The sequence below is a fragment of the Labrus bergylta genome, chromosome 18 (assembly GCF_963930695.1).
Source record: "Labrus bergylta chromosome 18, fLabBer1.1, whole genome shotgun sequence".
NCBI lineage: Eukaryota > Metazoa > Chordata > Actinopteri > Labriformes > Labridae > Labrus > Labrus bergylta.
Window position 1 is genome coordinate 3,034,924 of NC_089212.1, and position 16,492 is coordinate 3,051,415.

The window sequence follows — 16,492 nt, forward strand, 5'->3', positions numbered from 1 at the left end:
GATAAATGGCCTCCTTTAAAAACAGTGGCTTGTAAGACAGCTCTTGCATATTTAGTTAGTGCACACTAGCCAATTAGAGACAGAGTAGGGAGGGTCATCCCTTCACCATCTTAGGAAAAAAATGTCAGCATACTACAAAATATTGTCAGTAAATCAATGGTGTGAATCAGAGGAGGTTTAGAAGTGGGTTTACTTGATGGAGACATACCTTGCACTACACCACTCACTATAGCCCCTGTACCTGAGGTGCAACCTGACCATGAGACCAACCAGCCCCACAAGCACACAACTTTTTTTTAATGAATTCCATCTAGTAGAAGATTCATTAATGAATTCATTATCTGGGAAGCATAGTTACTGTTAATGATTGTTTATGTAAGAGCTCATTAAATCACTATTTGAGAACTTGTGTGTTAATGTGTTCAGTTGGAGGGATAACTTTTGGTCTTGGCTCTGCAGAGGAGAAACTCGGATTTAATGGTCTCTAGCGCCATCTAATGGCCCCTGAAAGAATTGTCCCTCAGTACAGTAGCATAATTGGAAAGGCTGTATTTCTGCATTTGTACATTAACATGAAATGGACGTGATTTAATGAACACACATAACAAACCCTCACACACATTCACTGAGCAAAACTCACCCTGGGGAAATCAGGTTATTGGTGTTCCATTTTGAATGTAGACGGCCTCCACGTGATAAAACTACCTCAGCATCTTGGTTGAAATGACTGCATCATTTAGCATGTTTTTTATAACACAGACGATAAAGAAGTATGATGTTAATAGTTAATGTGGCTAATCTATCAAATGAGGATAAGATAAAACATTTTTGAGTACAGCTGATAAACGCTCATATTGAAAGATGATGAGACTTTATGAATACAATGTACAGTCTAAGCCTCTATCCAAAAATCACCAGACCCAGCAGGATTACATCTCACTGTGCCACATTGATTGACAACATATTTACAAACGTTATAGACAATAATACAATAAGTGGATTAATGATCAATGACCATCTGCCAGTGTTTATAGTCTTCAATAACGACTATAAGAGTGAAAAACAGGAGAGTACAGTCAATTACAGAAGAGTACGGACAGAAGAGTCAATGAACGCTTTAAAAAATGAATTAATGACTCAAAATTGGGAAATATTATATAAAGAAGAAAACATTGACAGAGCCTGTGAAATATTCTTAGGGGTATTTAAGTTGTTGTATGATAAACATTGTCCAATAAAAGAAATCAAAAGGAAGTTTAAATGTTAGTCCATGGATAACTAAGGGATTACAAAATGCCTGCAAAAAGAAAAATACACTATATAAAGAATTCATAAAACTTTGAACCAAAGATGCAGAAAATAAATATAAGAAATATTTAAAAAAGTTAACTAATATTATGAGAAATAGTAGGAAATAATATTACAGCAAATTATTAGATAAGAATAAATACAATATTGAAGGTTTATGGAATATATTAAATAGTGTTATTGGAAATGGTTCTAGACAAGTTAAATATCCACATGACTTTATTGATAATGATATGACTATTGATAATATGGATGATGCAGTTAATGGCTTCAATAATTATTTTGTAAATGTTGGACCAATACTGGCTGAACAAATCCCTGTTTCTGTGAGATCTGACGACAAGAATTATGATTTCATAGACATTAATCCAAAAGCAATGTTTCTAACAGCAGTGGAAGAGAGTGAAATTATAGAGATTGTTCATGAATGTAAAAACAAAACTTCTACTGACTATAATGACATTGACATGAGAATAGTTAAACAGGTCATTCAGGGAATTGCAAAACCACTAACGCACATCTGTAACTTATCATTTAAAACTGGTAAATTCCCAAGAAAAATGAAAATTGCAAAAGTCATACCGCTGTACAAAACTGGAGACAAACACCACTTCACAAACTACAGGCCTGTTTCACTGTTTCCTCAATTTTCAAAAATCAAAAACTCTTTGCTGACAGACTGAACAAATTTATCAATAAACACAACTTACTAACTGACAGCCAATAGATTCAGACCCAACAGATCCTCTTCATTTGCAGTCATTGAGCTAATTGAAAAAATCACAAATTCCTTGGACCAAAAGAATTATGCAGCTGGTGTTTTTATTGATCTCAAAAAAGCAGTTGATACAATAAATCACGACAGATTAATTAATAAATTAGAACGGTGTGGTATCAGGGGGGTTGTATTAAACTGGCTGAGGAGCTATCTACATAACAGGCATCAATTTGTGAAGTTGGGTGAATACACACCATCTTGTTTGGACATTGCTTGTGGTGTCCCCCAGGGGTCAGTGTTGGGCCCAATTCTTTTTATTCTCTACATAAATGATATATGTAAAACCTCAAATATTTTACAATTTGTGTTATTTGCAGATGACACAAATATGTTTTGTACGGGAGAGGATTTGCAGCAGCTTCTGGAGTTAATTACATCTGAAATGAGCAAATTAAAAAGGTGGTTTGACAATATTAAATTATCATTGAATTTAAGCAAAACAAATAAATGTAATGTAAATGTTAAGATAGATGGTGTTAATATTGAAAGAGTGTATGTAAATAAATTCCCAAGTGTGACAATAGACCACAAGCTTTTTATTTGTCAATTTTATTTCATTAAAAAAAACCCAATAAGATTAAGAAAAACAAACATAAAATCTCAAATTTTGAATGAAAAGGAGCAGAAAGAAGATTAATCTTATAATATCTGCCCCTCTAGGGCAAGCTCTGCTGGAAACCTCACATAAAACATGTTAAATGTAAACTGTCACGTAGCATCTCAGTCCTATGTAAAGCAAAGCATATATTGGATCACAAATCATTGCGTATTCTCTGTTCAATGATCTTACCTTATTTAAATTACTGTGTGGAGGTCTGGGGGACCACTTACAAAAGCTCACTGCTACCACTAGTCACACTTCAAAAACGAGCCATAAGAACAATCAATAAAGCAGGATATTATGATCACACCAACCTCCTGTTTTTACATTCCCGTACTATAAAGTTCATTGACCTGGTTGACTATCAAGTGGCACAACTCATGCTCAAAGCAAGAAACAAACTGCTACCAGGTAATATTCAAAAACGTTTTTTTGACAGAGAGGGGGGTTATAATTTGAGGGAAAAGGTAAATTTTAAGATGCTAGCTGTTCGCACGACTTTAAAAAGTCAATGCATTTCAATTGGTGGTGTGAAACTGTGGAATGGTATGAGCACGGAGCTAAAGCATTGTCCAAACATGATCTAGTTTAAAAAAATGTACAAAGCAATGATTTTCAAAAGGCACAGGGATGAGGGAGAGCTTTAAGAAGGAAAATAATAATAATAATAATCATAATATAATCATAATTGGGTTTACAAGTTTTGTATACACAGGTGTATGTTAATGTGTATTATATATATGTAAATTGTACATATAATAGCCTATATCAAATTGTATATATATATATATATATATATATATATATATATATATATATATAGATTGCATCAAATGTATAATTGTAAACATACTGTACCAAACTGTATAGATATAAGGATTGTATAAATACATAAATATAGTACATCAAATTGTACAAATAGATATGTATATATAGATATATGGATTGTATAAATACATAAATTATAAAAAATCATAGTATATCAAGTTGTATATATGTATGGAAAATCATTGGATTGTAAATATCAAATATAGTATCATAAATATAGTATAGCAAATTGTATATAGATAGATTGTATATATAGAGAGATTATAAAGAACACAGGAATTGAATTTAATAAATATTAATTATTGAGCTGTGGAAAAGGGGTAGGATTAAATAAGTTTTATACTTCTTCCTACTCCTTTTCAGGCATATCAATTGAATATATATAATTTTCGTTTTCTTTTTTGTAAAATAATTTGAACATTGTTTTTTGTTTATTGTATTTTTGTGCTTTTCGGTTTGTTTTGTATTTTTGATATGTTTGATTTTATTTGATATGTCTGAAATAAATTTAATCAATCAATCAATCAATCAGTCAATCAATGAGCCACACTTGACCAGTCTACCTTTCACCAAATCGGTTTAAGTGTTTATGAGGCACTATTGGTTTGTGTTGATTTTTATTTTAAATGTATATGCTTAACTGTGAACACATAACACTGTGCAATTGAGAGACATCACACACACATATGGGTTATGGGCAAAGGGCAACTCAGCAGTGCTTAGAAAGTGGGCCGGCATCTCTCCAGCAACAAGACCAATTTCTATATTTTGATCCATAACTGATGACCATCCGGATCTAAACCCAAGTCCCTATGGACTGAACTCCAGAGCTGTATCTTTGAACTCTTACAGTATCTAGTCCTGAACATGTGTAAGTATGGCTTTCTGATTAAAAGTCTACATATTACTCATGGAAAACAAAGTCTGGTCAGGGAATCTCCTCGTCTCCTTGTTTGCTTTTGTAGCTCCTAAAGAGGCATTGCTATTCATTTCATTCAGTTTCATAACCAAATAAAAAAATCTTCATACTGAAGGAGCTTTAATTAAAGAAGTAATTATGTTGTTTATTGGGTTTGGGATGATCCAGTATGGAATCAGAAATTGTTTCCTCTGTGTTACACATTAAAAAAGTAGATAAAATGTGCATATTTGATACAATTTTAAGCACTGTTATGTGTTGTTTTATTTTTATTAATTTATACACAAATACGAAGATGAAGCAAAGAATGCATCTGTGGTCAAACTACTCCATCTGCTGGTGAAGCAGAAAACAACAAAAACTAAGCTTCCTCATTTTGTTCAACGTATTTGTTGGTTACAAATAAAACACAAGGAATAGGGATTTTACGCTTTTTCAGCTCTGAACCTTTGCTAATCCAAATAAAATCAAAACATTTTGTATTTTCAGGTGATTAATGGGCACACATGTTCCCTGAATCAAGGTTGAAGACTCACCTGTTTACAGCTGCCTCACTAAACAATTTAAATAGATTTATTTTAAGATTTTAAACTAGAGCTCTGCACTGTAACTTTTACGCTTATTGTTAATTCAATTTTCTATTTAAAAAAAAGGCCTGGCATTGCCTTGCCCTAAAAGTTGAACTGCATGGACTTCATACATAACAAGAGAAAAATATAATGTATGCAGATTATTGTGAAAATGTATGCACCTTTGTTTGTGGAAATCTGTTGATCAGGTTGACCCTTTGCCTGTAAAAACACATGATAATTCCCTGTGGTCAAAGATAAACATTACACCTCTTTGCTGATCTTGTACATACGTAGGTAGTGTCTGCTGTAAAATAAATCTCATCCTGCTGTTTTTTATTTAACAATCAGTTGTATCACTAGCTGTCAATGTTTGCTGTGGAATTGTAAAAAAGAAAGAAAAAGAAAGCCTGTGTCTGCAGCATGCTGTCAAACACTTTGACTGACACCTTCCCACCGCAGCATGTTTCAGGCATTAAAAATAACTTTATAGAAATGTTCAATCTTATCACTGACAGTCTTGTTTGCTTTCATAGATCATGAAGAGGCATCACTATAACTTTCAGTCTATTTCATAACCAGCTAAAAACTCCTCACGAGCTTTAAAAAAAACATTTCAACAAATCCCCACAAAATGTTATGTTTGATTAACTGTAGTAACTTTTTAAAAATAAAAATTGTAGATGAGAATTTACAGCCACAGATTACACTAACTTTCACTATTCTATTTAGTCCATAGGCTAATTATTGATTCTATAACAGCCAACATGAGAGGCTGGTGCATACCATACTGTATAGTCTACAGTGCATACCGACAGTTTGAGGAGTAGGAGGTAAGTACAGGTGGCTTGTGGGTAACTGAGTCCTCGGTGTGTTGATGTCAGGGGGAGGAGAGAGAGGCTCCAGACTCAGTGTATGTTGGTGTGTAGATGTGAGTGTACCGTGAAGAATTCTGCTGCTGGGAGACTTTTCATTTCATATAAAAAACCAGTAACTTTTTCTTGTGAGTAAAACCAACACGGAGGACGAGGCGAGGAGGACAAATGCGAAAATGCGAGAAAAGAAAATCCAGGAAGAGAGTGTGTGCTTATTAAAAATTCAGCGCGGGAGAAGAGACATAATCGCCTCTTCAGATGACTTGTGGCAGCACTGAGGAGAAACTACACCACTGACGGACTACACTGTTGAATGGGCTGAAACGAAGCGGATTTTTCTTCGTCTGAAAGGCGAGTCCAAAGCTTTTCCAAGCGGCCAAAAAAACCAAAAGGGACGGGAAGGGGAAAGGAAGGGGGGCAAAGAAAACGCCCTGCTGCTGCTGCCTGTTGCTGCTGCTGCTATCTCCATATTCAAACTTTATCCCCGAGTTGGAAAAATGCATCTTTCACTTAACAGGAGGTGATAAACCGAGGGTAACATCACTTTTTTTTTAGTAGCAGCTAGCTCACAGAAGAAGGCCCTGCTTCACTTGATTAAGTTTTTTGGGACGCGGGGAGTCTCTCTGCTTTGGGAATATTTTCTCTTCATTGTGCACACTATTCCTGTTTGGAGCTATTTGGGTGGGCTGAGAGCTCAAGGCAAGCCCCCACTATAGAGGCCCACGGCCATTAACCAAGGGAACAAAGAGGTTTCACATGTAAAACTAAAAAAAAAAAACACTTCGAGGAAACACCTCTTTGTATATTTGAGAAAAGTTGTGCTGCAGTCATGTCGCTGGGTGCAGAGAGGAGGATGGAAACCCGGCTGAAGAAGCTGGAGGACATGATCAGAGACCCCAAATGTGCCATAAACCTGGAAAGTTTGCTGGTAAGTCAAGTGGGATACACCTCATAGATTATTAATGATGCCATGTTGTCTACACGTAGGCACACAGTAAGGTAACGACATAATCCACTCATCACTCCACTATAACCTGCTATACTGTTAGCATTGTTTTTACATACTCCACTATAACCTGCTATACTGTTAGCATTGTTTTTACATGACTCTGATGCTGCATGCTAGTTGGCACAGTTGTCCTTAGTCATTTATCTCATCTACCCACGTTTCTGTTTTCATTCTGTCCTGGAATCTGATCCATTCCCACAGTATGTATTTGTTCAGAGCCTCATGGTGGACATACTGTAGACAGGCCTGATTAATGGTTAAGACTCAGTGCAGACAGAGCAGTTTTGGGCTTTTTGAAGCGTGTCTACAGATTAGGATTAACTGCTGCTAGGAGAATGTCCCTCTTTCTGTGTTTGTGGAAAATAATATTTCAAGATAATAAAACTCACTCCTGGGGCCTGGCTCACCAAAACCAGGTCTAACAACCTACCCTGGTCCTTCCTGCACACACAGGTTATGAGGAAGATGATGTCAAAACAAAACCCAAACTCAGTTTTTAACTTTTGACTAAAACAAAACTCCTAAATGATTATGAATTTGATAGCAGTTTGGTTAAATGGTCATCAAACAGCCAGTCGAGTCTGCAGGAATTATCACGGGACGAATGGACCTAAGGTTGTCAAAAGTTTACGATTCTCTTATATATTTTTGATACCATGTTATAAAACGGTGCAAATCTTTGACTTTCCAATTATCAATAGTACCAAAAAGTGCCAAAAGGTAGAAAAACCCCACATTATCTTTAGTTGTGTTTTTAACCAAAGAAAGAGCAGTGGTTGTCAATAACTCAAATCCTGACATTTCTCAGGTCCTCTCAGCGTTTCATAAAGATGCTTAATTGATTACGTTCCAATAACAAGTCATTGCCAGAGTGTTTGTGCAACTTGCAATTTTTGTTGTTGCTGTGTCATCCAAACAGGTTTCGATATTGATTGATTTTTAATTTTAGAGTTTGACATTCAGGTATGGTGACAACCCTAGTGAAGTGTGTGTCAAACAGGGATGATAAAAGCACAGGAGGTGGATTGTTGTATCAGCTCTTGTTGTGTAGCTGCAGCAAAAACAACAACAAATATTTTTTCAAAAACAGCCACCACTTTACATCAGCATGATCACCCCAGTGTTGATGTATCTGTAGACCGCAAATATGTAGACAGCACGAGGCTGGAGGAAGATTTTAGCTCGGTGTAAAGTATATGTGGGACTAAAGGGTACTTGGAGGGTCACAACGTGTTGTTGAAACAAAACTACCAGGACAAATCTGTCGTTGTCATGGTTTATTGATGAAATGTTATATGTTTTGCAATAGGGCCGCAATTTCATCATTATGCAATTAACACATTGCAGAAGTTTGAATTTATCTCAATAATATCTCATTGTTGTAAACAAGCACTTTCTCACTTAGCGTGCAAGCATTCATGGAAACCTGGGTGTTTTGTTTTAATGCAATCAGGTGAAGCTTAAGCTGTCAGCTACCCTTCGATTAATTGGTACCAAATTAATGGTGGACAAAAACTCTGCTTTTTTTAAATGTTGGACTCATACTGCAAACTGTTATTTTGAAAAAAAGGGATGGCTGTGGCTCAGTTGGTAGAGTCGATTGTCTGTTAACCGCAAGGTCAGCGGTCCGATCCCCAGCTCCTGCAGCTACGTATCCGATGTTATCAGCCTCTGCCATCAGTGTGTGAATGTGTAGGTGTGACCTGCGGTGTAAAAGCACTTTGAGTAGTCTGAAGACTAGAAATGCATGAAAACTGTGAGTTACATAATACACACTCTTTAATATTTCTTTATTCATCACAGTTCATATTGTCATCGCAATAATGGATAATGTTACCACATATTGCATTTTGTTCTCATATTATGCAGGCCTATCTTGAATGCATTCATATATCTGAAACAATACTTATCCTGTCAATAAATGCCAAAACTTTCCGCCCAGTAAACTGTCCTTTTATTCCATCTCTTCAAATTTAAAATCCATATTATCATCGTAATCCCACTTCATTCATTCCCCATTTATACCTCTGAGGAAAGAGCTGCTGCACTAACAACATTTCTGAGGTGAAGTGATTTCTAATCAATTTATTTAAGCGGTAAACAGCAAAGTAGACGGTCCGTGTGTTGACATTCAGCCAGGCAAGGCACGTTTATTTATGTAGCACAATTCAACAACAAGGCAATTCAAAGTGCTTCAAACAAGACATCCACAGCATCCTGACAAGGGGAACATTTAAAATAGAAAATGTAAAAATCACTCAAACAAATCATTAACAATCACAGAGAAGATTAATTATGAAAACATGTTAAAAAATAATTAATAACATCCAAAAGAAACATAGAAATATGACATTAAAGTCTTTATATGTGACTTTTTGATCCAGCAGATGTCGCCCTTGAGCACCAGCATGAAACCAAGACAACTTGCGCTGCATTGTTGTGTTAGCATGCTAATGCTAGCGATCTTTATTATGCTGGTATCTTCACACTGCATGTAAATTTACCTGAAATGAGCGTGATCTAGAAACACAGTTAAGCAGTGAGTATAGTATGTTATTCTTCTTTTCTCTAGTCCCTCAATTAAATAACTTTTATACACGAGGGGAGGAGTCAGCCGGCCGTCCTGGCGATGTAAACAAAGTGAAGATAGGACTCTGAAAACATCACAGACAGTGGGACTCGGGTGTTACACCCATTGTAGACAGTCATGACTCACAGAGTTATTTTCAGAGGATAGACTTGATTTATATTATATTTAAGTGAGAAAAATCACATAGAAAGACTTCAAGCACGAATGATGTTCAAATACAAAAATTAAACAAAACCTAAATTTTGAATGTACTGATGTTATCTGCTCTGTGTGCCTTTCTGTGTTATAGTGCTCTAGTCCTAACTGAAGAGTTTGAAAGCTTTAATCACCTCTTACTGGCCCAGTATGTACAGGAAATGAATGAGTTTGCCTGACTATAAAGATATCCATGCATGGACCAAAACTGTAAATAGATGTTTGGGACTGTACAAAGTCAAACTAGGGTAGACTTCCCTTTACTGTCTGATGTAAACCTGTATCAGTCCAAAACTTTGCAGTGGAGATGAAACTTCTGATAGACTTTGAACTGGGTCTTGGGTAGAATGAAAAGGATGTACAGATCCCGACAGATGCATCATTGAGTCTTTTAATGACCTAAAGTTGAACAAGGGCAGTGGAAAAATCCTTTCAGTGTATATAATGACACACGTCTGATATAGGGGGGAAAAAAGGTCCTCTGAAATGTTCTCTTTCCCAAAAATAGATTCATGATAATGTTCTTGAAATGGATGCATCACCAAATGAACAAATCTCAACTTGAGGGAAAGCTTTTTAGACTTTCAGACGGAGAAATCTTCAGTATGTGAACACAAGGACATGGCTTTGAAATCCTAACCAGCACTGAGTCACAGTACCTGTTTGAGCTGCGAAATCTTGAAGTGGCAGTGTTTGAGTTTCTGGGCCCCCTAACTGGATGTGACAGAGGGCAAACACGCTGTCGGGTCTGTCTTAAAAAGCATCACCTCACCCCCTTTTAATGGGCCCCATCTAGCTTGGGGCCCCCCTGTACATACCCTCTCCTGTGCCTCCCCTCTCCACTTCTCAAAGCACTCCTGGTTCTAGTCCCTCTTCCCTCAAAAACATTCAGCAGAATACTTGCTCGAGCACCGGTGGTGTTTACTTCCTGCACGCGAGCTGGAGAGATAGGGGTGTTGAGTGTTTGAGACAAAAGTTGAGTGGGAAGCATGCGTAGGAGGGAGCAGGCTGCGGTTTTCCATTTTTAGCTGTCTCTGTGCTGTCACAGGGATCAAGAAGTTTTGCTGTGCAGGTTGGGATTCCAACACACACACACAAACACTAAGGGCTCAGAAATGTCCTTTTTTGCAGGTGGAATAAAAAACATGCATACTTTAAGAGCCTCAATAATTGCTCACAGGCTCATATTTGCTAAACAATGAATCACAAATCTGTTGCTGCTGTGGCATAGCAACGGCAACAACAACAAAAAAAAAGAGGATGAAGTTGCTTTATCAACTATTATATACTCTCCCAAATAACAGCTTGATGAAAGAAAGTATCAGGTTTGTATTTTCAGCTGACTTTGACTTAGACGTTTTTTAGGGACTTGCCAAGAGGTGGTGAGCTGAACACCCTGAGGATACGGAGAGCTGACAGTGAGGAATCTGCAGCATCTGTCCTGTACACCCAGTGACCCTCCTTTGAATAAAGCTGACCCTTTATGAGGTTGGATGTACTGTAGTTTTCTTTGACATTATAATAAGAGAGCGTAGGTTCCTTCTTAAGCAGGTATTCATCTGCTGTATGAATGAGCTAAATATAAGCTAATATCTATCTAGCATTAACCTGCTGAAGAATGCTTGTGTGCTCTAATTAACTGGGCTGGCAGCGGCCTGAGCATGACCTGTTGAGGTTTCCCCAGTCCCTTGCCTCGGTGCTGGGAGGGTCAGTTGAACTTTTGCAGCTGGATGCTGGGTGGATGCTTAATCAGCCCCTTTATGTTTTTGTCTCACAGGGTCTTTTCTTGTGAAGACTTCTATTAGTCAACGTTCTAATTTTGCTCGATTCTTCTTTTTCATTCAGTTTGAAATCGGCCAAAGTCCCAAACTGAAAAGGTTAGAAGCGGCCATTGTTTCCTCTAAAAAAAGCAAAGGCTGAAACTCTGCAGCAATAGGACGAGCCTTCACAGATGGCAAGAAATGAACACTGTTAACTGTAGTTTTAAATAAGCAGTTGTTTAGCATTCAACGCTCGAATATTCAAGTGGAAAACTAGCAGGGCCTAAGTTCATAGAAATGAAGAGAGATCCCTCTCACTGACTGCCGACGCCGATTCAACATGTCAAATCCACCGAAAGAAGGCAGACGGGTAGCGACAGAGCCAGACACCCCCCCCCCCCCCATCAGTCAAACTCTACACTGTGGTCCTATAAACTGTAAATCGCTGTATTGCCCCCATCAGCAATCAAATGTAACCTGAGGTCTCAGCAGCCTTCCCCTGATGCAAACTGAAGCGATCATTACTTGGCAGCACACCGCTGCTGACTGAAGTACTGGACTTCACTTGGCAGCTCCGAGCGCAGGGTTGAGATTGCAGAGGACAAGCAAAGGAAAGTAAGGCCATTTTTTTTCGAAGATAAAGAAAAGTATGGACACTTGATTGCAGGCCACATTAGCTGCCTTTTTGTGACCTAAAGGAAATGACCTCATTGAGTAAATAGTTGGACAGCTATATATGGGTCTCCGAGTCCCTGTGAATGACTGCACTTTCCCCTTTCACTTTTGAGCCTTATCTCATTCTCTCTGGCTCTGTTTGTCTCTCTGCAGCTCAGGCTCCCTCTGCTCTGGCCTATTAAACACACTGCTACAGGTATTTCAGCTGTAGAAGTCCAAAACCTTTGATTCAGCTGCAGACCTAGTACCACCTGATAACTTTAAGCACTGCATCGAAGAGAGAATGATAAAAGAGAGCAAATGCTTCAGAGCGTATTTGAGGTTTTGGGCTCTTTTAAACGAAATGAATTATTTGCTTTGAAGTTATGATGTAAGATCAGATGACATTTAAGTTAATAACCAATGGCAAACTTATGACGTGTACTCTCCATAGATCATACCAGTGTTTCCCCTAGGTTTACAGCGTTGGGGGGGTGGGGACAAGCCGACATGCTGACACAAACACTTGAAGGAATCTTGGTGTTCATCTGTTACTTTTAATGACAGCTGTCCTTTTCTATCAGAAAGGTATCCTTAAATGACTTCTTTCCCTGATTTACGACTCTATCCACTATCATATCTCTACAATAAAGGCACAAAAAGCCCAAAAATAAATCTTAAAAATATATATATATATATATTTTTTTACTTGACCTTCAAGGGGGGCGGGGGCTTTGGGGGGGCAGGCGTGATCTGGATTCATGGTTCAAAGTCTATTTTTGAATTAGTCCATACTTCAGGTTCTACTCCAGTCATCTCTGAGACTGGCTGAATTTCTTGTTCCTCCGTTTACCATTCTACTGAGTTATTTTAAGTTATGAATCAATTTAAAATCTCAGAAGATAGAAACTCAATTTTATTCTCATGGAATGAAAGGGACTGAAAGTTGACTCTCTTTATTCTTCATAGATGAGAAACTGTTGATAGAAACTGGTTAAAGGTAAAGTTTAGTTTAAAGATCAGCAGGAACCTGATCTTTATTTAGCTAATTGTGCAGTCCAAGTGTTGGTTACTCATTCCATTCCCTCAAACTCGTCTTATCTCTTTTGTTTCTCTCGTCCATCTTCATTCACATGTTCTCGGTTTGTTCCTTTCTCCCTGTTTCGTCCACAGACCTCCCACCCTAATGTTTACCTCTTTTCTTCTCAAATAGCATCTCCTGTCTCCCCTTTTCTTCCATCTTTCTCTGTTTCTTTCCATTCTTCTTATCTTATTGCCCCCTCCCCCAACCTCCCTCCTCCTTTATGTGAAGTTCTTTTAGGGAGGTGGGGATGACCCCTGTGTGTCTTGTTCTCTGTTTCTGCACTGGTAGTCGACATGAGGGTCCACTTCGTCTCTGGAGTGCAGTTGTGTTGCTTTCAGGCAAGCAGCAGCAGTCCTGGCTTCAATGTGCTAGCTGGATAGAAACACTGCCTTATAAGGCACTGGGGACGGTGGCCCCGGCCAATTTTTTTTCCTGCAAAACAAGCCAGTCTCTCTGCTCCACACCACCTCTGGTGAGACGATAGGGTCTCACCGTAGCCCTTTTTTTGGTTTTTGCTCCACTCTAGTGAAGAAGACTTGGGAATCTTTAGGGGTGTGCAAGCCCTCAGTGTTCTGAAAATGTCACACTTCACTGGAAGTATGGTCTGGTCGTCTCAAGTGAGACACTTTTCAGGGTTTCCCTGTTGAATAATGCTATTGGAGAACAACCAGAGGGTTTTCTAAATAGAATGCTTTTTGTTCCAGGGGTTCAGTTTTTGTAATTGTCCTTACTAATGTTATGTCTTCATTAGTAAGTTTTGGTCCATAAAGAAATAGTTGGACTTCAGTAGGAAAAATGCCCATCTGCCTCCTTGCCAAGTTAGAAGACCAGCTGAAAACCACTCTTATGTCTGTACCGTACATAAATAGCCACAGCCAGTTAGCATAGATAAGCACAAAGAGTGGAAACTGTGGGGAAACTGAACCTGGCAGATACATTGGAAGGCCAGTATTATCTGTTGGTGTGGGATTGTCACAGATATATCTGAGTCCGATCTATGTTTTCCAATATTTTATGATGGGAATACTAACACTTTCTATTTGCAGTAATATATAATCTGGAAAGGGTCTGTGGGGCTGATTTAAACATTGTGTCAATGGTGTCATCATGTAGTTTGTCTAAATGAGCTCAGACTCCCTTGATTTCATAACTACCATCACTGTCAGCAGCACATGTGGCAGAGCATCACAACGGAGCATATCCAATAAATGGTTTCCAATATATAATGAAGGTGAACGTCTCTCGTGAAGTGTTTGTCCAACAGCAGCCTTCTGAATACATTTTGCATAGTCAAATTGTTGCATACAACAGGTCTATTTTTGAGTCGAGTTTTCCTCTGCATTTTGGTGATGTTATATGGTCAAGGAGCTTACCATGTCGGTAACTTTTGTCTGGATGCTAAATAGTCACAGCCAGCAAACACCTACCACATGCCTTCAAATCTGGTGAGGATGGGGGACAACTGGCCTAGCCTAGTAATGTAATTAGAGTTGTATTTCAGTATTTTCAACCAGAGTGTTCACTGATTGCCTGGCGACTGCTCCCCAGAACATTCACATCTGGCCCTGATCTGTAATCCCCCTGAAAATCCCAATGTGTCCTTCAGTGTTTTGTGCCTATTTTTACACAAACAAGACGATATAATGTGTTAATTAGTGAATTCAAAAGTGACACACTGTGTTTATATGTGGTGCTATGTGGCACATGCTTACTTATTTGTTAGTTCATAATGTAGCAGCAGATTTCATTTTAATGTTGTGTGCAGGTCGTTTTGGTGCTAAGACTTTGTTATTTTTCTGGAAAGTGGCTTTGAATTTGACACCCTAAGTTGTTGTCTCAACATTAAGGATGGACATTTCATTGACAGTAACTATACGCTATGAAAGTCAGTGGAATTTATTTGAATACAATTTGAATATTTTCCAGGAGGGTTGACATTTCTCACGGATGGACCTGGATGTTTAGTTTGTTAGCTTGATGCTAACACATAATTGAAATTGCCATTAACGGGCTAACAGATTAAGCATCATGATCGCTGCTAAGAATCTATTTTACTCAACAAGTACAATTATAGATGAGTACAAATAATTGTTTCTCAAGTTCAGAGACGTCTTAAAATGCTCCAGCTGTGTCACCTGAAAAGAATGCTTTCTTTTCATTTGTTATTTAATGGTGGTTAGCTTTAAGATGTGCTACAGCCAACTTCTGGCATTAGTACCTCATTACAACTTTGTGCTGGAGAAAAAATATTTTTAAGATGAGATAAAAGTTTCATGAAAAGTTTTTAATTTGAACAAAGGAATTCTTGAAAATCATGACCCATCCACTCAACACGACATCAACATGTTTATGGAGGTGAATCACAGTCTAAAGACAAAGATATGTGATGTCACCTAAAAAATGAAGGCTGTTGATCTCCCATCTGCTGTGATCTGCTCAAACCTCATTCTTAAAGGAAGGAGTATTATGTCAAATTGTTTCCTGGGGAATGTCCTGGGAACAAAATAGCAGTGACTGACAGATCTGGAGTCTTGTTATTTATGCTTTAAAAGGTCAAATGATTTCCCCTACCCTCTGTAAAACATTCATTACAAACAGGAAAAAAAATCAAAGTTCAGCTCACACCATCCACACACACACACACACACACACACACACACACACACACACACACACATAAGTAAATATACACAGGTCCATAATCCAACGTCACAGGGGCGTAAAAAGTAATGCAAAAAAGGAAGAGAACTTTATGTCCAAGAATAAAATGTCTTTTCTATACAAAGTAAAAAAAGAAAAGCTTCACTCCTAAATGATCAGTACAACTAGGATTATGCCACAACTGAGCTGCCCATTTGACTGAAAGATAAACCTTTAGATAAACTGCTGTATCTCATCCACTCTCATAATATGACATTTTTTTAGTGGAGGCAGAGCTGCAGTGTGATGTCTTGATGTGTTTTCAGTGGTATATGGTTCTCATGTGAAAGGAATTGTATGCACCCTGAGATTTGTCTTAATCTGGTGGATCTTCTTGTCTAGACATAAGGACTGTGGCTGACATAATATGGCTGTGCAAAGACCATGGTGTGTGGACTATTCAGTGTGGTTTTAGTGAATTATATGAACTTGTGAAAACAAACATGGGGTAATTAATAAAACAGCACTGACGATCTTATCTTTGTATAAAATCACAGTTCTGATGGAAAATCTGACGTTTGAAGAGCTCTCCCTCTCCACACAGATTTAGATCATGACTCATTTTCTGAAAAGCTCACAGTGGCTGATTGCACGCATTTGGTTGTTAAACTCTGTGCAGAAT

At 37.9% G+C, this 16,492-nt stretch overlaps 1 protein-coding gene across 2 annotated transcripts in view; it reads left to right on the forward strand.

Annotated features, from left to right (window-relative positions):
- Positions 1-5,900: 5,900 nt before the first annotated feature.
- rock2a (rho-associated, coiled-coil containing protein kinase 2a) overlaps positions 5,901-16,492 on the forward strand; it is a 50,922-nt gene continuing 40,330 nt past the window's right edge. Inside the window, exon 1 of one of the 2 annotated variants that reach the window (XM_065966185.1) lies at positions 5,901-6,806. In XM_065966185.1, the coding sequence (XP_065822257.1) occupies positions 6,708-6,806 (99 nt within the window). In that variant the 5' untranslated portion in view covers positions 5,901-6,707. The remainder of the gene's footprint in view (positions 6,807-16,492) is intronic. The other variant, XM_020643088.3, reaches the window with a different exon arrangement.